We start from the raw sequence: 26,183 nt of genomic DNA on the forward strand, positions 1-26,183 counted from the left end.
GGTTCTCAATATTGAGAACTGGTCACACTGTACTCAGTTTCACAGGTTGTTGTTTCCATTTAGGGTGACCAGATGTCCTGATTTTACAGGGACAGTCCCGATATTCAGGGTTTTTTTTGTTTTGTTTTTTGTTTTCCTCCCCTTCATATAAAGCGCCTAATACCCCACACCCTCTGTCCTGATTTTTCACACTTGCTATCTGGTCATCCTATTTCCATTTGAACAAGTGAGAAATTCTGAAACATGATCTGTATTTGACTATATTCATTTTGATGTCAATTATCTGAAGCTTAATTTTGTGAACCAAGGCCTTGTGCCCTGACTACTCTGAATGTCATGGGGACAGAATACTTGGATCACAGGAATTTTCAGGTGACTGAGGTTTAATAGCATGCAGATAGCACTTCAATTCTCTATTAGTTAACGTTTTTCAAAATGTCTGGGTTTTTTTAGAATTTGTATTTGAGATGTCTAACACTCCAGATACTTATTTTTCAGTTGTTCATTAAGAAAAGAATTCCCTCAAAATAAAGTCAAGACTTAGAGAACTGATTCCATGATTAGCTGGTTGGATTAGTTTAGTCAAAATGAGGACTAACAAGCTTTTTAAATACACTGTCATGCTACCACTAAAAATCACCAGCAGTTTCTAAAAATAAAACAAAGTTTCATACAGCAGGGCAACTACAGCTGCTTTCCAAGTATGTTGAAATGTTCTTATGTTGTCTATAGGATGGTGGAATGACTCAAGAAAACAGAGGGGGAGTCCGCAAGTATCCCCCACACCCTCGGCGAAAGAATACCGTTTATAGCAAAAAGGCAAAGCAGAAAGGAAATTATTCTCCATCTCAGGGTTCAAAACGTTCCCTGAATGTGAAGCCCATGCATCTGATGTTCTAGTCATGCACCAGCTACAGTTTTTTATATTAAAATGGTAACACTTTCTTTCAAAGCATAAGAAATTCTCAGCCGAAGTTGAATTCCTCACAGAATTTTTGACGGCTCAGTTCAACCACAGCATGCAAGGAAAGCAGCTATACTTTTTCCTCATCTCACAAAATTTCACTGGAACTTTTTGCAGTCTGCTCACATTTTGCTGTCTAACTACAAAAAGAACATTTATTGCCCTTGCAGCACAGTTGAACACTTTCGCTTTCTCCCACTTCTTTAACTTTAATATCTTGTTAAAAAGAAGGAGGCTCCTTAAAATGGGAGCTTAGTATGCCAGCAAAAACTGACATCTGAATTGGCAGCAAAATTCTGCTCTCTTATTGGTCATTTATACCTTTTCAAGTAGGACTAAAGTGATCTGCAACGAAATAAAAAGGAAATATTACTCACCCTGTGCAGTAACTGTAGTTCCAGCTGTGCTCCCTTATGGGTATGCCATTTCAAGGGCTCACGAGGTGCACGTGATTAGAGATTTCTAGCTAGCAGTACCCGTTTGATCTGCGCCTGCACCTTATGCCTCCTCATGGCAGACAGTGAGGCGATATTGGGGTGCACAGACAAACTGCCCTCAGTTCCTTCTCTACTCAGTCATTCCCTAAGGAACATCTGAAGCAGAAAGGAAGAAGGGTGGGTAGTGGAGCACCCATAGGAACACACATCTTACAGAACTACAGATGCTGCACAGGGTAAGTAACATTTCCTTCATCTTTGAATAGTGTCCCTTTGGGGTGCTCCACTTCAGGTGACTTCCAAGCAGTATCCCAAGGAGAAGGGAGCTTCGGATCAGGGTCCAGAATTGAAGACAATACTGCAGAGCCAAGTGCCACAGCAGATCTGATGGAATGACGCAGGGCATAATGCTTTGAAAACGTATGGACTGAAGTGGCGCTATGTATCTCCGATATGGGAACATCCTTCAAAAATGCCCTAGATGTTGCTTGCAATCTGGCTGAATGAGCTTTCACATCTGGGGAGGTAGCAGGAGGAAAGGAGGCCTGAGCACCCACAGACTCCTAACAGGCAGAGAGACTTTCAAAAGGATATCAGCTGTCTTTGAGCAGAAATAGGAGCCCATTTGATCCATCTGCAAAAGATATGAAGTGTAGGCGATTTCCTAAACCACTTAGTCCTATCCAGATAGAAGGGCTTTGACTTTCTAACACCCAGGTTACAGAAATAGGATTCCAGCTGAGAACTATTAGGTTGTGGAAAAACATACTGGTAGATGCCTTGGATTTTCATCTTGCTCCTCCTTGCTGATTTAAAAACATGCAGGACATGATGTCCGATATGACCCTGATCGTTCTGTCCTGATGGAGGGCAGCGTTCCTAATGGCCCTGTGCTCCAAAAAGTTGATCTGGAGATAGCTTTCATGGACTGTCCATCTGCCCTGAACCAGGTGTCAAAGTGGGCTCCCTACCCTAACAGGGTTGGGGTGGGTTGGCAGAAAAGGATGCCTGCAGAGACATGGAGTTGCTCCTTCCACCAGTTTAGGGAGTTATTCACGTGCAAGGGGACCATCACCTATCCAAGGTGGTCTGGTCAGAGAATAGGCAGTTCTCAACCAACCTTGGAAGCAGTGGAAGCATAGCCTTACATGATGGGTCACAAAGGTGCACACTATCATCTGGCCAAGGAGTTGAAGACAGTTGCTTATTGAGGTCCAAAAGCTGCCCTGAATTGTTCCTACCATTCTTGACAGGATCACAAATCTGTCTAAAGGGAGATACGCTCTGGCTGTCACACAGTCCAAGTATGCCCCTATAAAACATTATCCTTTGCACCAATACTAACATTGATTTCTTTGATTTCAGCTGTAGGCCCAACTCTTGGAACACACCAACGGCCTTCTGAGTGGGTGATAACCCTGCCTCAAAAGAGCACCCTTGGAGCAGCTAGAGGTCAAGGTACAGGAAGACAAGAATCACTTCCTGTCAAAGGTAAGTCACCATCTACTGCCAGAACCTTCAAAAACACCTTTGGAGCTGAAGACAGGCTGAAGGGAAGCACTTGATACTAGAAGTAATCTTGGCCTATAGTGAATCATAGGTATTTCCTGTACAATAGGTGTATAGTTATATGGAAGTAGGTATTGTGTAGGTCAAGGGATGAAATCCAATCCCCTTCCTGTGGCAAAGGAATTATAGTTGCTAGAGTCACCATCCTAAACTTTTGACGTTTCACCAACTTGTTCAGCAGTCTTAGATTTAAGATCAGTCTCCAATCTTCATCCTCCTTTGGTACTAGGAAGAGTAGAACTACTTCCCTACTACGAAGGGACAGATTGTATTGCTCCTAGCTGGAGAAGAGAGTCCCCCTCTTGCCTTAGTAGATGCTCATGAGGGACAGGGCAGGGGAGTGGTTTATATGATGCCTGGGTGGCCATGGAGGGTGGCTGGGCCACCTTCTTCCTCTGAAACCTGTCTCTTTCGGGGGGGGAGGAAGAGGTTCCCCATGGGTCTGCAATACCCCAAGAACTGAACAGGGTGTGACCTCTGGGCAGTCTCTGACCAACTGAAACATTTCCTGCTTGTAGGCATGTACATGCCTATGGAACATAGGGCAGTCCTGTAGTCCTTCAGCATATGCAGGGAGTCATTCATGGTCTCAGACAAAAGCTTACGACCATCAAAGGGGAATTCTCTATAGGATTCTGAACCTCTCTCAGAAACTCCGAAAGTTGGAGCCAAAACACTCTGCACATAGCTACCACTGTGGAGATCCCTCTGGCAGCAATGTCCACAGCATCTACGGATGCTTGGAGAGCTGCTCAGGCCAATAGCTGAGCCTCCACAACAGTGGACTAGAATTGCTTCCTGCAGTCATGTGGCAGCTGTTCAATAAAGGCCATGAGCTTGTTATAATTAGTCAAGTTGTATTTGGCCATGATTTCCTGACAGTTCACAATCCAGAACTGCTTGGTCACAGACAATAAGACTTTTCAAAAAGACCCAGTTGCTTTTGGTGTTTGTCATGGGGATAGGTCTCAAAATGTGGCTTACACCGTTCGCTCACTGCATCCACCACTAGGGAGTTAGGTGGGGATGAGAAAATAAGTAGTCAGAATCCTTAGAAGGCGTGTACTAGTACTTATCCACCCTTTTGCACGTTGGTGGTCACTGGCAGAAGACAGGATACTGGGCTAGATGGAGCTTTAGTCTGACCCAGTATGGCCATTCTTACGTTCTCAGTGGCCAGTATCTGCCATATCATCTTAGCCGGATCCAGAAGAGCCTCATTAATAGATAGCACCCCTCTGGAAGGTGTTGCCAACTACAAAACATCCAGGAGCTTGTGCTGCTGATCTTTGACCTCCTCCAGAGGGATCTGCAGAGCATCAGCTACTCTTCTAATGAGGCCCTGGAACAGCATGAAGTTGTTGGCAATGGAAAGTGGGGGAGGCATAACAGCCTCATCCAGCAACTACGATGAAATTGTGGTCTCAGGGGTGACTTTCTCATCTGCCCTAGCCTCCTGCTCCTCAAATGTCTCCTCCTCTCATGCAAGGGGAGAGAGAAACCCTGGCCTCCCGGAGGGACAGTACCAGTAGTCTGTTGAATTGTTGCCAACAGGCAGCCCATGTGTCTCAATATGGGCGTTGTGTGTGTGTGTACCGGGGGCGGGAACAAGGTTGGTTCCACCATCCTTGGTGAGCTGCAAAGTCCTCCCTGAGCGAGGGTGGGTTCCTGAAGGGGTATGTAGGAGAACATCCCCCCCACCCAAGACACTCAAGGAGACCAATTGGAAGTCCTCTTCTTCCTCTACATCTTCTCATAAGGAGGCAGTCACTGAGGATGGATGAGAGTTGTGTTCCTTGGAGTGGCCACTCAGAGACCAAGGTCTCTGCACTGAGACATGCTTGGTACCTGGACAGCAATGGAGACTCCAGTTCATCCAACACCGAGAGGTCCCTCGAGTATCAGAACTCCTGCAGTAACAGAAAGGATCTCAGTAGTTTCACCGTAGCTGAGATTGCCATGGCTGGAGACAACTGTACCCATGATGATAGGCATACTTCAGGTGTTATATATGTCAGACACTGAGGGCAGTTCATATATGCACCCCTGTATAGACTCTGTCTGCCATGAGGAAGCAGAGGGTGCTTGCTCAGGACATGGGCACTGCTAGCTAGAAATCACCATCAAGGGCTTGAGAGGCGCATAAGCACTGGAAGTGGAGCACCCATAGAGACACTACTCGAAGAAGAAATTAGGCTTATGGTTCTTTATGTACAAAGGCAGAAAGCTGTGTTTAAAATGCAATCCCTGGTTGGTTGGAGTTTTTGTTTTTGTTTTTTTAAAAACGTTAAAAAACTTAAATCTTGTCTACCCTAAAAGCCTTTGGCAGCTTATCACTTTCATTTTGAAAAAAGTGATGTGTCACAAATTCAATGTTCCTGCCCCAGCACTTAAGGCGGAAGATCAATATGCTTAGACCCCTTTTCCCCAGCAAAACACAGACTTGACATTCCTAATGTTACTAAGGTTACAGTTTAAAACCCCAAGTCATTCACACAATGTACGAAGAGACTAATCCAAATTTTAAAAAGATTTTTTGCAGCTCACCTTATCTGCTCAGAGAAGTTAAACAATGTTTCTACAGCATTAGCTACCATATCACACTTACGTATTTTTTATTTCTATTTTCTTGTTAAATGTAATAGTTTGTTCATCAGAACTTGCATTTTGCATGCTTTGTTTCCATTTTTTAGTAGTGTAGACTAACATTTTCAAGTGTTTAAGGAAGTGGGTAGCCTATGTTACCAGTAAAGTTTTTCAATTTCTTAAGTTACCTACAGCTGCCTTACATAAAAACTTAGTATTTGTGATGTGTGTTTTGGAAAGAACATAATTTTTAAAAATAAAAAGGTAGATGTAGAAAATACTTTCTGAAGTCAAGAACAACTTACTCTAAGCTGGAGAGGAAAAAAGAATTTAGATAAAAGTAACTAAACTGGACCTTCACTTAGAAGTTCAGCCAAACCTCAAGGTTTAAAAAAATTCAATAATTTTCATTTTTATTTGAAGTTTAACCACTTCCTGGATTCATTAGAAGCAATTAAAAGCCAAGGTTCTTTGACAGTCAGCTGTTGGATTTTCAAGCCCAAGTTTCTAGACCTAGGGTGTTCCAAAAACATCCAAACTTGTGGGCAATAATCTGAGCTGAATTTCACAGAACTGTATATCCCTTGTTTTAACCACATTCCTATCAATACATTTTTGTACCAGTGTTTTTCATACCGAGGTGCCACACTGTACTTCACAAACTCCAAGAGCATGGTTTTTAGTTTTATGGCTGTTACAATACAGCAAAAAGACAGGTAAGTGCAGACAGATCAGTATATAGTTGCTTTCATCAACAGATAGCCAGTTAAAAGCAATGGACCTTATTTCCAAAGATGGTGCCTAAAGTCAGGGAGTCCAAGATGCTGATCCTAATTGAGATTTGTGTGGGTGCACCTCTGCACAGCTCATTGCAGGATCAAAGCCTTAGTTTATAGTTAAGCCCTCCAATAAGTAAAACAGAAACGCCTTTGAAAATCTGGCCAAAGTCAAATAATAGTGGACATAAGCTGATGACCACAAGACAAGCAGGAACTGAGTCTCACAGCAACAGAAAAATGTATTGACCCTTCTCACAGATTTAAGATTATTAAATTTGGACAAAATAAGTAGGCTGCCAACTTTTACCTTGATAGGCAGCCATGGTAATGATAAAACAAGAGCCAGTGACACAAAGAAGTATGACAAACTGATACTGATTTAACCGAGAGCCAGTCAAAGGTGATGTGATCACCCAACTGGCTACTGGTGAAAACAGAGGCTGCTGAATTCTGTACAGTGCATGGAGTAAATTCCATTAAAGAGTTAATGGAGTTGAGAAGAGACATTTATCAATTATCGCAAGAGACAGATACACCTTTTGCCAGCTTGGCTGAAAGTCACACCTCCCTACACCAGCTAATCTCCCTTCACTCTGGCTTGGGGGGGATTGGGAATTCCCTGAGAGGGAGGGCAGGTGCTGCTGCTATTGCCCCGCCACTGTTGGGAAAGCAGGTTCAGCAGGAGAAGATGAATTTCTTTAACACGGTGAATTGATGCATCCTTGGCTACCCAACCTCTCCCAGCACCACTTTCTAAAGCCAATTGTTGTGGGGCCCACCCATATATGAAAAGGGGAGTTGAGATGCTTTCTGCCACTTCATCCATCTGCACTCGGTCCACAACACATCTTCCACCATGGGACCAACAAAACCAGGCCAGGATTTGAAGAACAAGTCTCATTCTGGCTATTTTCTGGAAGTGACAAAGTTGTGTTCTAGTACAAAGAAACACCAATTGTGAAATACAATGCCAATGTGAACTTCCAGTATAAACGCCCATAATCCTTGTAAGGGACTGAAGGAAATATTAATGAAGAGCACCATGCTAGCAGCCCAGCTCAACATACTGGTGAGTCAATTAAAAAGATCTGATTGAAATGTATTTAGTTTTTATAAATGTACAATACTTGTGACAGCAGTGAAAACAGAATGGGAACGGGAGGTCTCATGAGACATTAGGCAGGAAGATGGTATCGAGACATGCCAGTGAACAATCGCTAGTTTATTATTCCTATGATACAGTGGTCAGGAACAATGTCAGAAAAACATCTGAGTTAGATTTTTCTTTTCAAACAGATATTTTTGTAGTATACCCTTGAGTTATCAGAAAAGTGAAGGAAGGGGAGAAATGGAACAGGGTTTACAGTGCAGCATAAAGCAGAGTAAGAACTCCTCTTGGGTAGTGAAGACTCAGAAGTAGTGTATGTGGAAGCTACAGAAGGAGCTGGTGCTTGGCTGAAGGATTTCTTAGACTACCAGACTTTCACAAGGAGTGGTTAGAAGTCAACAGCTCTGAATGAGAAAAAGGCAGTGTCCCAACTAACCCACTCCTCCCAAATCCACTTCTTAAGAGATGCTCTCTAATCTCATTCTCCACTACCTTCCCTGTCCTCCTGCCTCTTCTAAATACATCCCAGACCCCTCTCAAAATACAGACATCATGCCATGCTAATCTTTTGAAGTGTCTTTAAATCTTTTAAAAGGCAGGAAGTTGCATTTAGTATTTCAGATATTTTCCACGGACCCTCTATTTTTCTATCAATAGAACCTCTTCCTATCCCATTTCAATTAAAATGAGGGCTGTGCCCTTACTCAGCGCCACACCCTGAACACTTATACATTGTTTTCTAGGCTATGGAGGATATGAACTCCTTTCAAATTATCTCGTCATCTTCTTGTATCCCATTACCAGGAAACGGATGATGCACCACCACAATAATGTCCACGACAGCCACCAAAACTAGCAAGCTCCCTCTCCTATCCTGACCTACGCTTCAGCCACTGAAATAGAAAATGCTGCTGCCATTATGCCACTCCACGAAGAATGAGGATTTTGTAAATGCTACTCAAAATTTACGTCTCAAAACAGCATAAAGGGGGCAGCCTTTGGACCAGAAGCAAACCACAGCGTTCATACACATTTTCCTCCCTTGGAGCTTTACTTTCACTCTAAGAATTACAGTACAAAGATTTCTAAAATCCTGTACACAAAGATCAAATTGCTGTGAAAGCGTCTCACAAGTTGCAAAATAGTCTTTGTTGCTGCTGGCCTTTTTAATAATAAAAGTGGGTTTTAAAGTCTGGTCTTGCAGCAGTCAGGAACTTCTAGGGTGACAATAACCATTTTAGTTAATCTGACCTGCAGCACAAATAAAAAAAAAGGTACATTTTTTTAGTCCTTCCTTATAGTGAAATGGCATTTGCAGTATAGCTGTAATCACATAAAATGAAAGCCTTTAAAATTGACCTCTCTCTTCTCCACTCAGTTTCTCTACCAATAAAAATATTACCTTTCCAGCTCATGGAAATTATTTTTCTCACTCTTGTGAAGTCTTATTCTCCACATTTCAGTAAAATATGCAAAGCCTCTATCCAATATCAAACTGACTACATTTCTATTGACAATACCTTTTAAAAATAAAGTTTAACGTATGGAAAGACCAGCAATATTTCCGCTATGAGACTCCAGACTGGTGAAAAAGCAATTTAGGTTGCTAAGCAAAGCATTCCCAAGATTGAGATCTTTGGTCATAGTGGTGATTAGAGCAGGTTGCTTACCAGTGGTCTCCCATCAGTCCTAGATCTGCTAGCCACAGAAACCAAAGAGACAATTTTTTCTCTTTGTTATTACCTAACAGGTTGGTTTAGGTAATTACAGAAAGCAAAAAGGAAATATTATATTACTCATCTCATAAGCAAAAAAGCAGGGCCATTGGTTTCCAGAGGCAGATACCATCATTGTCCCATTGGGCAGGAGAACCAGAGTAGTACGAAGTCATTTCCTTATACCTGACAAAAGGAAATGGCCCTTCATGAAGCTTCCAGCCTGCACCCACTAAACAGAAACCTCAGTAACTGCTTCAAGTCACACTGCCTTCCAAGCAACATATCCAGGGTCTTATGAGCATGAGTTTAATTGTTTAATAATTCAGACAAGATGGTCTGAGGTGAACAGTCGCCTTTGAAGTACTTCATAATGGGACTAATCAGAGCCCTATTTCACACTGGGTGAATGTGGATAGTTATGTGCTAAGGAAAAACAGTTTGTTGTAGTGTTCATGAAAATCTATCTGGGAAACTGAAGGGAAAGAAACTCCGTGTACTGTTAGTGGACTGTACTTTTAACTAACTCACAGATTGGTGTGTCATGTCTCTAGTATGTGATTTATACTATTGAACTAGGTCATGTTGCCTCAACTGTATAAGAAAAGGAGCTATTTAACTCAATATTTATTGTGTTTACAATTACTTTGGTAGGAAGAGAACTTGCATTTTGATCATACAGACACACAGAAAACAAGTGTGACGTTATCTTGGGAAAGTGACAGGGGAAGAGGAAGACCATGTGTTTTGAGGATCCAGAGAGCAATTTTACTTCTCAGGAGCCCGGTTTTTCCTATGCTATCCAACATTTAGGACAGTTTTGCAGAAGGGGCAAAGTATATAAGAGGAGCAGGTGGGAAGAGCATAGGGTAGATCAGGGGTTCTCAACCTTTTTCTTTCTGAGGGCCCCCCAACCAACATGCTATAAAACGCCACAACCCACCTGTGCCACAGCAACTGGTTTTCTACATATAAATGACAGGGCCGGTGTTAAGGGGTACCAAGCATGGCAATTGCCTGGTGCCCCATGACACAGATGCCCCCGCAAAACTACGTTGGTCAGGCTTCATGTGGCGGGGCTTTGGCTTTCTGCTCTGGGCCCCAGCGAGTCTAATGTTGGCCCTGCTTGATGACCCTCTGAAACCTGCTCGTGGCCCCCCAGGGGCCCCAGATCCCTGGTTGAGAACCACTAGGGTAGACAGCAGGGTAGCAAATAGGCTTCGGTTATGGGAAGAAAAGAGGCAGCACTTTGGCAGATGGCAGGTATCCTAGTAGAAAGGTCAATCCAAATGCTCAACTCTGCATGAGTGCAGCACATGACAAAGTACATACAGAAAATGCGACACCCACATACCATGAAAAATACCCTTATACACAACTATGGAAGAAGAAATAGGAATGGAAAAATCAAGTGCTAAGGAACACTATGGCCACATCTACACTACCCACCGTATCGGCAGGTAGTGATCGACCTATGGGGAATCGATTTATTGCATCTAGTGTAGACCCGATAAATCGATCCACGATCGGTCTGCTGTCGACTCCGGAACTCCACCAGGGTGAGAGGCGGAAGCGGAGTCGACGAGGGAGTGGCGGCCATCGATCCCGTGCCGCGAGGACGCGAAGTAAGTGATTCTAAGTCGACCTAAGATACGTCGACTTCAGCTACACTATTCTTGTAGCTGAAGTTGCATATCTTAGATCGATCCCCCCCATAGCGTAGACCAGGCCTATGATGTGGACTGAATAGAAGGAGCAATATAAAGAAATTAAATCTTTGAGACTAGGTCGTAAGGAATATGCAACTGTTTGGATGTAAACAGAACAGTATGGAAAGGAAGCTATACAAGGAACAATTCTGGGCTTGGTTTGGAGCGATTTAAGAAAAATGACTGGAAATGTACAGCTGTGGGATCGACCAAGAGTGGCCCTTACATAGATGGGTTTAGTAATTAGCAAAAGAGGGATAACTTCAGCACACCAAGTTTAGAAGAACATGGGGAAAAGACAAGCTATATCAAATGATTTAAAGCATCAGAGGAACTGGCAGCAAAGGAAACTGGGGAGGGCTGAAAGGCAAGTTAATGTATGCCCAAGGGTTATGCATGCTATTCAGCAATAAAAATACGTTCAGAGTAATAAAAGCAGTAACGTGGATGAACAAAAATACAGAGAAGGCTTGAGGAAAAAGGAGATGGCAGACAAAGGCATATGAAAGAGACAGAACAAGGTGGAGAGGACTGTTTCAGTTTACAGAATAAAGAGACATTATAACAAAACAGGTAATCACAAAAGAGTTTACTTAAAAGATCATTTAGTTTTTCTACTCATTTAAAAAGGATTCAGTTCTCCTTAAGTCTTTTCCATTGCTGTACATTGGTTGTACATCTTGAAATTCTAAATTTTAACTGTCTTTTTTTTTTTTTAACCTGTACTGTTTATTCTAGATACTGAAATTACTTGTATCTCTCTCTCTCTCTCATTCTCATTTCTTTTTATCTATATATTCTAACTTGCTTCACATAAAGACTGAGGGATGTAAGGTGTTTAATCTCCTTTTACCTTTCATGCATCAAGTTTTCAGAAGCTTTTTACCCTCTCTCTTGAATGCTTTTCCTTATTGCCTTCTGATCTAAGATATCTACCTACCTTCTCCATTCCCTTTTGCTGCATACCAAGCATGTTCCTATTTTAAATTTTTATTTTACTTTGCCTCCTCATGACCTTACACCAGCTCTCAGCAAACCTAACCCATTGAGCACTGGAGTCTTTACATTTTGTTTGTTTTATAGGCAGTTTTCTGACCTGCAGGGTGAATGCCACATTCTTTCCAGCAGGAGAGGTTGAATTTTAAGATTTTGAGACTAATGTATTTGCCTATGATGCAATTTCTCCCTCTACTCCCTTACATCCTTTCTAATTGAAAGCTTTAATTAGCCATACAATTTGTTTCTACTGGCTTTTAAAATGTATTTTAAAGTTAAATACAAGAGAGCAGGCAGTATAGGGTCTGAAGTGGCTTGCTGTGTAGCTCTTTAAAAAACTATTAAATAAAGTTGCATTAGATTATATTGTGGATTTTAAAAAAAAATATTTCACAGGCATGGCTTCAGTAGCAAAGAAGTCTAAAGTAAATACTATCTAAGATTTGCCCTACCAGGCCACATGTCTAATCCACTATCCTGACAGTGGCTATAACCAGATGTTTCAAAACAAAGTGTGAGACAGTTACACAAAAACCTGTGCAGAGGGATTTTCTTGCCAAATCAGTGGTTGGCTTATGCCCCAATGTCTGAGGATTTAGATCCCTTACAGAAAAGAACTTGTCTAATCCTTTTCTGAATCCTACTAAACTCTTGGCCTCAAATATCTTTTTGTATTGAGTTCCACAGGTTGACTAGGTGTTGTGCATAAGCGTATTTCTTTATCAATTTTAATGTTGTATTTCAATGTTACGGATGTGCCATTGTTTCTGAGTGTAAATCAGAGCACATAATTTACCTTTGCTATACTATTCATACTGTAAACTTCTATCATGTCATCGCTATACAATTTGTCGGTGTCTTCTCACACAAGTTTCTCACTAGCTATTTGTAGCATCCATCCCTGAACTCCTATTTGTGCTATACATTTTGAGAGACAGGGTGGCCAGACTGAAAACAGCATTCCATATGATGGCGTATTATAGAATGCCATAATATATTCAATATTTCTCATTCTTTTTACATTGAATATTGTTTGCTTTTGACTGCTGTTGAGTAGTCAGCAGTAGCTTGTGTTTAGCTGCCTGCAAGCCTGCAATAATGGGGAGGTCCTGTTCCTGAGAGTCTAGTTAACTTAAAAGCCAGCAATCAGTATCAGTAGTTCCTTCCAATGTGCATTACACCTTGTATGATTTTCATCTGCCATCATGCTGCCCAGTTACTTACCCTTGTTAAGTCCCTCAAGTCTTATCACATCTTGAGATAGCTAAACTGTGCTCTGCAAGTTTTGCCATCTCACTTTTTACTTCCTTTCACCAATTAAACACATTAAACATTGGTCCTAATATAGAATTTTGGGTATTTCCATTTTTAAACCTTTTGCTATGTTGAAATCTATCTATTCTTACTAATTTCTCACTCTTCACAAGTTTATAATCTACAGCAGTACACTTTACCTCTCAGCCCGTAATTACTTAGGATATAGCTACAATGCAACAACGCGCTTGCGGATGACTTGGGCTCACGGGGCTCAGGCTAAGGGGCTGTTTAATTGTGGTGTAGACATTTGGGTTCAGGCCCAAGCCCAAGGATACTCCCCCCTTATGGAGTCCCAGAACCCAGGCTCCAAACTGATCCCAAACATCTACACTGCAATTAAACAGCCTCGAGCCTGTGCCAGCTGACATGGGCCAATTGTGGGTGTTTAATTGCAGTGTAGACATGCCCAGAAGAGCCTGTTAAGGAAACTAAGGGTGACTTCTTGATAACCCAAAAAGACCCTAAACGATTCCCCTTCAGGCTTTTAAAAAAGGTAGGTACAACATTTGCTACCTTTCAGTACTTCAGGATAGCTGATTTTCATAAGGTATTCCACATAGTGGCTCAGCAGCTTCATTCCTAAGCTGCTGCAGAACACTAGGATGTACACCCCCCATGTGGTTATCACTCTGTGCCAGCACCCCAGTATTTTACTGTACCTCGTCTTTATTACCTGAAATAATAGCTCTCCAACATCCTCTGTCGTACGTGCCCTGCACTGCCCTCTTATAAAAGCTTTCATTTGTTTCAGCTGCATGAAAGTGTGAGCACTTTAATTTTTGTTTAACAGTCAAATTTGCTTCAACACACAGATATCCGACATCTTGGGGGGGGGTGGAAGAAATGCTGAAGTCCAGATCACATAACCAAATGACTAAAGCAATGGTCCAAATGACTAATGCCATAGACCAACTGTTACTGGAAGATCAGACAGCTGGTTGACGACACAAGGAAGAAAGGAGAGCAGCAGAATACGGACCCTGGACTTCAGAAAAGCAGACTTTGACAACCTCAGGGAAATGATGGGCAGGATCCCCTGGGAGAACAACATGAGGGGGGAAAGGAGTCCAGGAGAGATGGCTGTATTTTAAAGAATCCTTCTTGAGGTTACAGGGACAAACATCCCGACGTGTAGAAAGAACAGTAAATATGGCAGGCAACCAGCTTGGCTTAACAGTGAAATCCTTGCGGATCTTAAACACAAAAAAGAAGATTACAAGAAGTGGAAGATTGGACAAATGACCAGGAAGGAGTATAAAAATATTGCTCGGGGATGCAGGAGTGGAATCAGGAAGGCCAAATCACACTTGGAGTTGCAGCTAGCAAGAGATGTTAAGAGTAACAAGAAGGGTTTCTTCAGGTATGTTAGCAACAAGAAGAAAGTCAAGGAAAGTGTGGGCCCCTTACTGAATGAGGGAGGCAACCTAGTGACAGAGGATGTACTCAATGCTTTTTTTGCTCTGTCTTCACGAACAAGGTCACTCCCTGACTACTGCACTGGGCAGCACAGCATGGGGAGGGGGTGACCAACCCTCTGTGGAGAAAGAAGTGGTTCGGGACTATTTAGAAAAGCTGGACATGCACAAGTCCATGGGGCCGGATGCACTGCGTCCGAGAGTGCTAAAGGAGTTGGCGGATATGATTGCAGAGCCATTGGTCATCACCTTTGAAAACTCATGCAGATCGGGGGAGGTCCCGGATGACTGGAAAAAGGCTAATGTAGTGCCCATCTTTAAAAAAGGGAAGGAGGAGAATCCGGGGAACTACAGGCCAGTGAGCCTCACCTCAGTCCCTGAAAAAATTATGGAGCAGGTCCTCAAGGAATCAATTCTGAAGGACTTGGAGGACAGGAAAGTGATCAGGAACAGTCAGCATGGATTCACCAAAGGCAAGTCATGCCTGACTAATGTAATTGCCTTCTATGACGAGATAAATGGCTTTGTGGATGAGGGGAAAGCAGTGAACGTGGATGAGGGGAAAGCAGTGACTTTAGCAAAGCTTTTGACACTGTCTCCCACAGTATTCTTGCCAGCAAGTTAAAGAAGTATGGGCTGGATGAATGGATTATAAGGTGGATAGAAAGCTGGCTAGATCATTGGGCTGAACAGGTGGTGATCAATGGCTCCATGTCTAGTTGGCAGTCGGTATCAAGCGGAGCGCCCCAAGGGTCAGTCCTGGGGCCAGTTTTGTTCAGTATCTTCCTTAATGATCTGGAGGATGGTGTGGATTGCACCCTCAGCAAGTCTGCAGATGACACTAAACTGGGAGGAGAGGTAGATATGCTGGAGGGTAGGGATAGGATACAGAGGGACCTAGACAAATTAGAGGACTGGGCCAAAAGAAATCTGATGAGGTTCAACAAGGACAAGTGCAGAGTCCTGCACTTAGGACAGAAGAATCCCATGCACCGCTACAGACTAGGGACCGAATGGCTAAGCAGCAGTTCTGCAGAAAAGGACCTAGGGGTTACAGTGGACGAGAAGCTGGATAGGAGTCAACAGTGTGCAGCTGTTGCCAAGAAGGCCAATGGCATTTTGGGATGTATAAGTAGGGTTACTGCCAGCAGATCGAGGGATGTGATGGTTCCCCTCTATTTGAGATTGGTGAGGCCTCATCTGGAGTACTGTGTCTAGTTTTGGGCCCCACATTACAAGAAGGATGTGGAAAAAACTGGAAAATGTCCAGCGGAAGGCAACAAAAATGATTAGGGGACTGGAACACATGACTTATGAGGAGAGGCTGAGGGAACTGGGATTGTTTAGTCTGCAGAAGAGAAGAATGAGGGGGGATTTGATAGCTGCTTTCAACTACCTGAAAGGGGGTTCCAAAGAGGATGGATCTAGACTGTTCTCAGTGGTAGCAGATGACAGAACGAGGAGTAATGGTCTCAAGTTGCAGTGGGGGAGGTTGTGGCTGGATATTAAGAAAGACTTTCACTAGGAGGGTGGTGAAGCACTGGAATGCATTACCTAGGGAGGTGGTGGAATCTCCTTCTTTGAGGTTTTTAAGGTCAGGCTTGACAAAGCCCTGGGTGGGATGATTTAGTTGGGGATTGGTCCTGCTTTGAGCAGGGGGTGGGACTAGATGACCTCCTGAGGTCCCTTCCAACCCTGATATTCTATGATTGTGATGTCTTCAACTTGTTTCCAGCTCCTATCTGCCTCTTCCAGAGGTTACTACTACATAAGAGGTGGCAGTGAAGAGGAAATATGAGCTACCTTGAGGACTAGGGTCACCACTGGGAAAAGGAATGCATGGAAGGACAGAGAACTAAAAACAGGGCAACACGTGCATGGGAACAAGAAAACCATGGAGCAGGGAAGATAATTGGGAAACTGGGAAACCTTTTTTTTAAATGGGAGGAATGAATCTGTAGAAGGGGAACAGATAACCAGAGTATCTGTAGAGCAAGGGGTGGGGTGAGGATAAAAGGAACAGAGCTCCGGAAGGGAAGTGGAAATACAGTGAGACTAGTTTTGAAACTACGACACATGCAAATATTAGTAACTGCTAAAATAAATTAGATCTTCTCCTACCACCATTTCTCTGAAAAAGGTGCAGTAGCTGCCACAGTGATTTTAGGTTGAACCAAACAGGGTGAGGAGACAGTCCATGCAAACACAAATGCCGGAGAGATGGCCCCCGAGACACTAAAATGTGGGACATACTATTAAAAGCAGAACCCCTGAATTAAAAAATTACAGTTTCCAAGGTCCCATGGCGCGCACAAAAGATTTCAGAAAAGAGGTGAGAGAAAGGGAAGCTTGAAAGATGCTATTTTAGATTCAGATGCACAATGAGCACCACATACGACAAATCCGCTGGAATTTTCCGTTCACGTGCAGCACATACTTGCTCATCCCATATTATTATTCCTGCTCCTAGTACATCTATTTACATTATACTGAAATAGAAGGCATTAGCGGACTAGAGACAAGTCAGCACACTGATATTTAAGAACATACGCCATCTGGGGAAGATACAAAGTTACTTGCACATTATTTAGTTTTCACGTTAGGGGAGGGAAAAAAGTTAGTTAAACTAAAAAATTAAACTAGAATAGAATGGGGAGTGGCAGAAAATAACTAGAATGTTAAGGTTCAAAGAGCAAGCATCACAGATTCACAAAAAAGGAGGTTTATACCCCCATAAGCCTGAAACAACAGATGAGAGGGAAAGCCATGAACGATTTACCCAAGCTTTGGGAATGCTATTACACAAAATGCTAACATAGAAGGTTAGTAAGTATACTAGAAAGCACAAAATTCTTGAATGGATAAAGGAATAGCTTGAGGCGTGCCCAATAGCAGTCTAGAAAGGAATGTGTACTTTCTGTAGGTGATAATTTGCTGACAGGTTTGGGTGAAGCAGGGAAGTAAATAAAGAATCAAATTTAGTGTGGACTAGGTAGACAGAACAGGGGCAAATAGGTGGCTGTTAATGTAGAGAAGATTGAGGAGTGAGGTTAGACCGAAAAGGTCAGGGAAATTATTTATAATCTCATTTATAAAAGCATATGTCCATTGCCCAAGTTTCTGGATGCACTTACAACAAAACAGTTTTACAAAGATGTTGTAGCCAGCTGTTGGATGAGTGCTAACCCTGAATTTATATGTATTGTGACAGGGTCGGGCCGGATGGCTACAGGAGAGTAATAGAAGGCAGATATATTAGCCCCAGGTTAAGTAGGTCCCTTTTCCCTGGGTAAGGTAACAGGGAAGGTTCCAGAACAATCAGGAACTTTCTGGAGACAATTAAGACAGACAGGCTGATTAGAACACCTGCAGCCAATCAAGAAGCTGCTAGAATCAATTAAGGCAGGCTAATCAGGGCACCTGGGTTTAAAAAGAAGCTCACTTCAGTTTGTGGTGCACGAGTAAGGAGCTGGGAGCAAGTGGTGCTAGGAGCTCAGAGTGAGAACGCATACTGTTGGAGGACTGAAGAGTCCAAGCATTATCAGACACCAGGAGGAAGGTCCTATGAGGAGGATAAAGAAGGTGTTGGGAGGAGGCCATGGGGAAGTAGCCCAGGGAGTTGTAGCTGTCGCACAGCTGTTCCAGGAGGCACTCTAGACAGCCACATTCCACAGGGCCCTGGGCTGGAACCCGGAGTAGAGGGCGGGCCTGGGTTCCCCCCAAACCTCCCAACTCCTGGTCAGACACTGGGTTCACGAAAATGGCCAAACTGAGGGCTGCCGTGGAGCTCTAAAGTGAGCAAATCCGCCAATAAGTGCAAGACCACTGTGACAGAAAAGTTAAGACACACCCCCTCCCTCCACAATTAGCAATCCCTAGAATAATGGGCAGATAGCAGGTATAAGTTTACAGAAAGGCAGCAGGTTGGTATTATATAAAACAAAGAGGAGGCTGCAATGCAACTGTCTAGAAAGGGAGGACAGAATTGAGGGCGGTAAGAGGAGAAAAAAATGGGAGGGGTAGCATTTAATGAATGAAGAGTGCAAAGTGGAAGTATGATACGTTGTTAGGGCTCTGTGATGTGTGGCTGATCCAGGGCCGCCCAAGCAGCTGGCCCCGGGGACAACCACACCAGCCGCTACTGGAGTGGCCCCCAGAGCAGCACCCTTCCACCCCAGCTAAGATTTAGTCAGGGGTATATAGTACAAGTCATGGACTGGTCACGGGGCCATGAATTTGTTTATGGCCCGTGACCCGTCCGTGACTTACTAAAAATACCCATCACTAAACTGTAGACTTATACACTGTTTATAACAGGAGACATGTCATTTATGAAATACAGACACTGTGGCCAAGATGGTCAAAAGTGACTAGCTATTTTGGAAAAAAGAAAAGGAGTACTTGTGGCACCTTAGAGACTAACCAATTTATTTGAGCATAAGCTTTCGTGAGCTACAGCTCACTTCATCGGATGCATAAAGTGGAAAATACAGTGAGGAGATTTATATACACACAGACCATGAAAAAAAATGGGTGTTTATCATACACATTGTAAGGAGAGTGATCACTTAAGATGAGCTATTACCAGCAAGAGAGTGGGGTCGGGGGGAGAGAAAACCTTTTGAAGTGATAATCAAGGTGGGCCATTTCTAGCATATTTCCAGGAGTTAACAAGAATGTCTGAGGAATGGGGGGGGGGGGGGGATAAACGGGGGGGGGGGCTGGGGGGGGAAATAAACAAGGGAAAATAGTTTTACTTTGTATAATGACTCAACCACTCCCAGTCTCTATTCAAGTCTAAGTTAATTGTATCCAATTTGCAAATTAATTCCAATTCAGCAGTCTCTTGTTGGAGTCTGTTTTCAAAGTTTTTTTTTGTTGAAGAATAGTCACTTTTAGATCAGAAATTGAGTGACCAGAGAGATTGAAGTGTTCTCCGACTGGTTTATGAATGTTATAATTCTTGACATCTGATTTGTCTCCATTTATTCTTTTACGGAGAGACTGTCCAGTTTGACCAATGTACATGGCAGAGGGGCATTGCTGGCACATGATGGCATATATCACATTGGTAGATGTGCAGGTGAACGAGCCTCTGATAGTGTGGCTGATGTGATTAGGCCCTATGATGGTGTCCCCTGAATAGATATGTGGGCACAGTTGGCAAAATGGCTTTGCTGCAAGGATAGGTTCCTGGGTTAGTGGTTCTGTTATGTGGTATGTGGTTGCTGGTGAGTATTTGCTTCAGGTTGGGGGGCTGTCTGTAGGCAAGGACTGGCCTGTCTCCCAAGATTTGTGAGAGCAATGGGGCGTCTTTCAGGATAGGTTGTAGATCCTTGATAATGCGTTGGAGAGGGTTTAGTTGGGGGCTGAAGGTGACGGCTAGTGGCGTTCTGTTATTTTCTTTGTTGGGCCTGTCCTGTAGTAGGTGACTTCTGGGTACTCTTCTGGCTCTGTCAATCTGTTTCTTCACTACAGCAGGTGGGTATTGTAGTTGTAAGAATGCTTGCTAGAGATCTTGTAGGTGTTTGTCTCTGTCTGAGGGGTTGGAGCAAATGCGGTTGTATCGTAGAGCTTGGCTGTAGACAATGGATCGTGTGGTGTTGTCTGGGTGAAAGCTGGAGGCATGTAGGTAGGAATAGCGGTCAGTAGGTTTCCGATATAGAGTGGTGTTTATGTGACCATCGCTTATTAGCATGGTAGTGTCCAGGAAGTGGTCTCTTGTGTGGACTGGTCCAGGCTGAGGTTGATGGTGGGATGGAAATTGTTGAAATCATGGTGGAATTCCTCAAGGGCTTCTTTTCCATGGGTCCAGATGATGAAGATGTCATCAATATAGCGCAAGTAGAGTAGGGGTATTAGAGGATGAGAGCTGAGGAAGCATTGTTCTAAGTCAGCCATAAAAATGTTGGCATACTGTGGGGCCATGCCATGCTCACATATCTATTCAGGGGACACCATCATAGGGCCTAATCACATCAGCCACACTATCAGAGGCTCGTTCACCTGCACATCTACCAATGTGATATATGCCATCATGTGCCAGCAATGCCCCTCTGCCATGTACATTGGTCAAACTGGACAGTCTCTACGTAAAAGAATAAATGGACACAAATCAGATGTCAAGAATTATAACATTCATAAACCAGTCGGAGAACACTTCACTCTCTCTGGGCACTCGATTTCTGATCTAAAAGTGACTACTCTTCAACAAAAAAACTTTGAAAACAGACTCCAACAAGAGACTGCTAAATTGGAATTAATTTGTAAATTGGATACAATTAACTTAGACTTGAATAGAGACTGGGAGTGGTTGAGTCATTATACAAAGTAAAACTATTTCCCCTTGTTTATTCCTCTCCCTCCCCCCGTTCCTCAGACGTTCTTGTTAACTCCTGGAAACATGCTGGAAATGGCCCACCTTGATTATCACTTCAAAAGGTTTTCTCTCCCCCTACCACACTCTCCTGCTGGTAATAGCTCATCTTAAGTGATCACTCTCCTTACAGTGTATATGATAAACACCCATTTTTTCATGGTCTGTGTGTATATAAATCTCCTCACTGTATTTTCCACTTTATGCATCCGATGAAGTGAGCTGTAGCTCACGAAAGCTTATGCTCAAATAAATTGGTTCGTCTCTAAGGTGCCACAAGTACTCCTTTTCTTTCTGCGAATACAGACTAACACAGCTGCTACTCTGAAATCTAGCTATTTTGTGTACCCAACTTCAGCCACATTAAAAAGAGTGTGATTTTTCACTTGGACTGGTGCTGAGTACTTCCTTAAAAAATAAGGCTCCTTAAGGTGCCTCAAGTTAAGCATCAAAAACTGAAGTACCCAAAGTGACTGGCCATTTTGAAAGTCTTGGCCCATGTGTCTGAATTGTTTGACAAAGTCTTATTATGCCTCCATTTCTAAGGCTTCCAAAAATCAAAGTTCCTAAGTCCAGTCCTCTACAAATGGTTTACCAAACTTTGGGAAAACTGAACCCCCCTTCAGGAAGGGTTGCATGGCTAGTTTCATTTTCAAATCCCTCGTGTGTTAGAGGCTTACCACCCATGGTTTAGACCTTTAATGGAAGGAAATTGAGCTGTATTTTTTAGGCCCTTTCATTTTTATTTTGTAGCTCTTCATGGTTTGATCCTTCCTCCTTTCTTCCATGCTTGGATGAGCAGTAAATAGTTAAAACACTTGACATTTAAAGAATCACTGACATCCAAGTTAGCATTCCCCTTTGAAATTTAGGGCAGTACACATCTCAGTGCTACTGTTTCAGGTTCTCTGGAAACATTGGCAAGAGCTCCCAATTTAAAACATGTCTCTGCCTCCACAACAGTTTTAAAAAAAAAAAAGTTGCCCTAACTGAAAGCTGAAACTCTGGAGAACAATTGAAAGGTCTGTCTGTTCCCTGCCCCTCCTCACCCTGCTGGTCTTTTGCACGCCACTCTTTCAGAGTAGCAGCCGTGTTAGCCTGTATCTGCAAAAAGAACAGTACTTGTGGCACCTTAGAGACTAACAAATTTATCTGAGCATAAACTTTCGTGCGCTACAGCCCACTTCATCGGATGCATAGAATGGCACATATAGTAAGAAGATATTATATACACACACATACAGAGAATACGAAAAGGTGGAGTAAGAGGCTAATTAATTAAGATGAGCTATTATCAGCAGGAGAAAAAACTTTTGTAGTGATAATCAAGATGGCCCATTTAGACAGCTGAGAAGAAAGTGTGAGGATACTTAACATGGGGAAATAGATTCAAACCCAAGTTAATGGTATCTAGTTTGCATATGAATTCAAGCTCAGAAGTTTCTCATTGGAGTCTGTTTCTGAAGCTTTTCTGTTGCAAAATTGCCACCTTTAAATCTTTTACTGAGTGGCCAGAGAGGTTGAAGTGTTCTCCTACTGGTTTTTGAGTGTTATAATTCCTGATGTCAGATTTGTGTCCATTTATTCTTTTGCATACAGACTGTCTGGTTTGGCCAATGTACATGGCAGAGGGGCATTGCTCTTCTTACTGCTTAAAAGGGATGTTGAAGCCTTCCAATGCTGCAGGGTTTTTCCCTGCAGGACACCTTCTATTACAAACTTCAGCTTTTTAATGGTTATCTGTGATCCAGAGACTTAGGAATTGCCCCTGCTGTGAACAGTTCTGGGTAGCCACCATGACCTCTCCTTATTGGAAAGACTGACCTGGAAATGGCAGTATCCTTGCCCACAGCCCCACAGATGCTCATGTGTTTGGTCAGGCTTCACTCAGGGTTTGACAGGCAAAAAGGCTGTCTTGGAGATAATGAGCCTTTTCAAATTTTAATCCTGAATTACCACAAAAAAAACCTGTCAGTACCATAGGATATTTGTTGATTTCTCCCTGCCCTTAGATTCCATTTGTGTTTGCATAAAAAAAAAAACATATAAAAAAAATGCAAACATTCAGCCCTCTTCAAGCTTTCAGTAAAGAAGTGTCAGAACGGACCAGTTGGATTTGGGCTCAATGCAACTCTCAGCCCAGAATGGAACTGTTAAGAGAAAAATATCCTACCTCATTAGGTTGCATTAGCAAGCTACATTTGGAATCTTATGAAGCTCTACTTAACTCATTCTTTAAAAGGACATTGAAATGATAGAGCAGCAGGTAAAGAGAATCACATACTGATGCAAAGATCTCTATTATTCAAAGAGATATGGCAAACCTATCCCTGGATTCTTTTGATGGAGAGGTAATTAGAAGGAGCACTCAGTGGGGTGTACAAATTTAATGGAAATATGGGACAGATGGTACAAAGGCTGTTTAAACTAATACAAAGGAGAGGTCTAAAGGACATGAACTCAAATTAAGGAAGGGCTGAACACTAAATTCAGGTGGAGTGTCTTCTCCACCAAGGTGCCTTCTTGCTGGTTTACTGATCAGTTCTCTCTCTAAAATGACTTAACAAAATATTTAGGACTAATAATGCAATCTAATTTCTTAGATTCCAATTTCCTATTGTAGTTTAGGATTTACAGGCTCTTGTACAACATTGTTTGAAGGAAAGGAGGCCAGGAACTATATACATTTCTTACATACAGGGTACTTTAGGTTGCAATGCTGCATTAAAGTCTCCCTAAAAACCAATAAAGCACTATGTGCTAGAAGTTATCTACAAAAGATAGATAATGGAAATCAGGATGCAACCACACAAACATTTGAAGAGGTACATTTGCTGCAATCTCAGTGACATGAGAATCAATTTGGAGAGAGTATTTAGGCAACACTCCCACTTGCAAATTGTAAGCTTGACAATATTTTTAGCACAAGATGAAAAAAACCCCACATAATAAAAGCAAGTTCTCCCTTCTGCCCTTTCTCCCTTCTCTCATTTTATGTATTTCTCTTTCTACTTTGGTGGAAATCCAGAACATTGATTTTAGGACTATTTTACTGGATTTCCATTTGTTTTGCCTCAGCTCCTACATGAATCCAAACAATAAGGGCCTTTAAAACATTCATAAATAACCTGCTAGTGCTGCTGGCACCTAGGAGCCAAGTGCAGCAATGTTAAGCAACAACAAATTTCATAGTTCAAAAGGCACAGTTAAAGAAAAAGGTTGCTCAGAAAAATCACTCTCATTTAGCACAAAGATCCTTAAAAATTGCATGAAATCAGTCAAGTAACTATAGAAACCAATTTCTTCAGCTCTGTATCACACGTCTCACACCTCAATTGTCTTTATTATCATCTGCTGTCAGATCCTTAATCAGAAATGTGAACAGGCTTGATGATTTATTCAGCAGGGAAAAGAATCTGTAGGTCAAGTGAAAAATTTCACACACACACACACGCTCCCTCCCCTCCCCCCAACCTTAGGTACTTTCATTTCATTCTGTTCCCAGTAGCTCTGGGGGCAACTCCAGTGAGATCCAATATTAAGGCTCAATTAAAATAAGCTCCAATTAGTGGAGCTTTTTTCTCTCAGGCTAGAAGAGTCAGGAAATGGATATTGGGAAATGTAAAAAGTCAGCTACTGAGAGGAGGCTGCAGACATAAATGAACTTATTTGTTGATTTCTACAGTTGCTATGCAGAGGCCTCTGGGAGTAAAAGCTTAACCAGTCTAAGCTATAAACTAAAACCCCTGCAGCGAAACATGAACTGTGTGAAACAAGGGCTCCATTCCAGAACAGAAAACTGCTGGGCCCAGAAAATTAAAAGCCAGAGGCGTTTTCCATTTAAAACTAAATCCCAGTACCGCCTCCCAGCCAAAGAATTATAAGCAGTATCAGATTTACAAAACGAACAATTACCCTGGAAAAATGTAGCCTATTGTACAGTCCCAGATGCTAAATCTCAAAGTTTCTTTTTTTTCCCTCTAATCCCACCATTATATTCCTACTAAGTGTATGGCTGTAGTTTACAAAGAACCATTTCTAGACAGGCCTAAACTATGAAAATTAAATGTTAAAAAGAGCTCATAATTCATTGACCTCATTTAAAGTACTGCCCTTGCCTGCAGCAGTTCCTGTCCTTCCCCAAGGCCCCTGCAAATGCTATGCAACAGCAAAATAAACCCTGACCTAATTGCCAGGGGAGGGCTGCCAACCTTTCCTCAAAACACAAAGGCAAACATGGTAACTTGAAAGTCCTACCTCTTTTGCTTTCTGCTTTAATCGCAGCTGTTCTGGATCTTCTTTATTGGAACGACTCTATTAAAGGAAGAGAAAAATTTAACAAATTACTAGCATCTAAACACCGCAGCATCCGTTAAATATTTAATAAGTGACAATTTTCTCTTGTGATTGAATGTCTTAGCTCCAGGGGTGAACGCCTCAATCCAGATTGGCTTCTCCCTCCTCCCCCCAGCCTCCCTCCTCTTCATCTGGGCCTGGCTGCCTCTGTTCTAGCCTGGAGGAAGCTTAAACTGAAAATGATGCTAACGCTGTCAGTCAGGTCCAGTCTAGGCATGATGTTGTTCATGTCAGCAGCAGATACTTAAAAGGACAGGAAGTAGAGAAGAAGAAATTGTTCTTGTTTAAGTACAGTGAGATCCTTGTAAGTCTAGATTCCATACCCACCCAAGTGATTCTAGAATATGGACCCCAGACTTTTATCAGTTCTTAAAAAACAAACACACATACTTAATCAAACTGAGCCAAGACCATACAGTCACACTCAGTAGTGCAGCATTTACATGTTTTGTTTATGCTCAGCCAACAATTTTAACCAATAGAGCAGAGGCCAGAAGTGGGTCACATACTGGACTGACTGGATTGCAACACACACAGCTTGCCAAGCATCACACCTCTAGAGCATCAGCAGAAACAGTGGGGACAAACATTTTGACGAGGCACCATGTAGAATATTGACAAAGGCAAGCAAGTTGGATCCAGAAACAAAGACAGAAGGTCAGATTAAGAATACAGAATAAATATGGTTTTATGTTTACCAGCAGGACTGAATGCACCAAAACATGGCCTTTAAGTAACTACAAGCTTTCAACTTTAAGGAATAAAGATTTATTTTTACTTCTGTATCAACAATCATCATACTATGTTTGATGAGCATATTTTGTTTTTGCATTTATTTCTGGAAGATTAGGACTCC

At 42.5% G+C, this 26,183-nt stretch overlaps 1 protein-coding gene across 1 annotated transcript in view; it reads right to left on the minus strand.

The window, feature by feature from the left end:
- The window catches only part of TAF4B (TATA-box binding protein associated factor 4b), a 121,653-nt gene that overhangs the window by 30,181 nt on the left and 65,289 nt on the right, over window positions 1–26,183 (minus strand). Inside the window, exon 13 of the mRNA XM_074943113.1 lies at window positions 25,229–25,285. Coding sequence (XP_074799214.1) covers window positions 25,229–25,285 — 57 coding nt within the window. The remainder of the gene's footprint in view (window positions 1–25,228; window positions 25,286–26,183) is intronic.

This window comes from Natator depressus, chromosome 2, assembly GCF_965152275.1.
Source record: "Natator depressus isolate rNatDep1 chromosome 2, rNatDep2.hap1, whole genome shotgun sequence".
Lineage (NCBI taxonomy): Eukaryota > Metazoa > Chordata > Testudines > Cheloniidae > Natator > Natator depressus.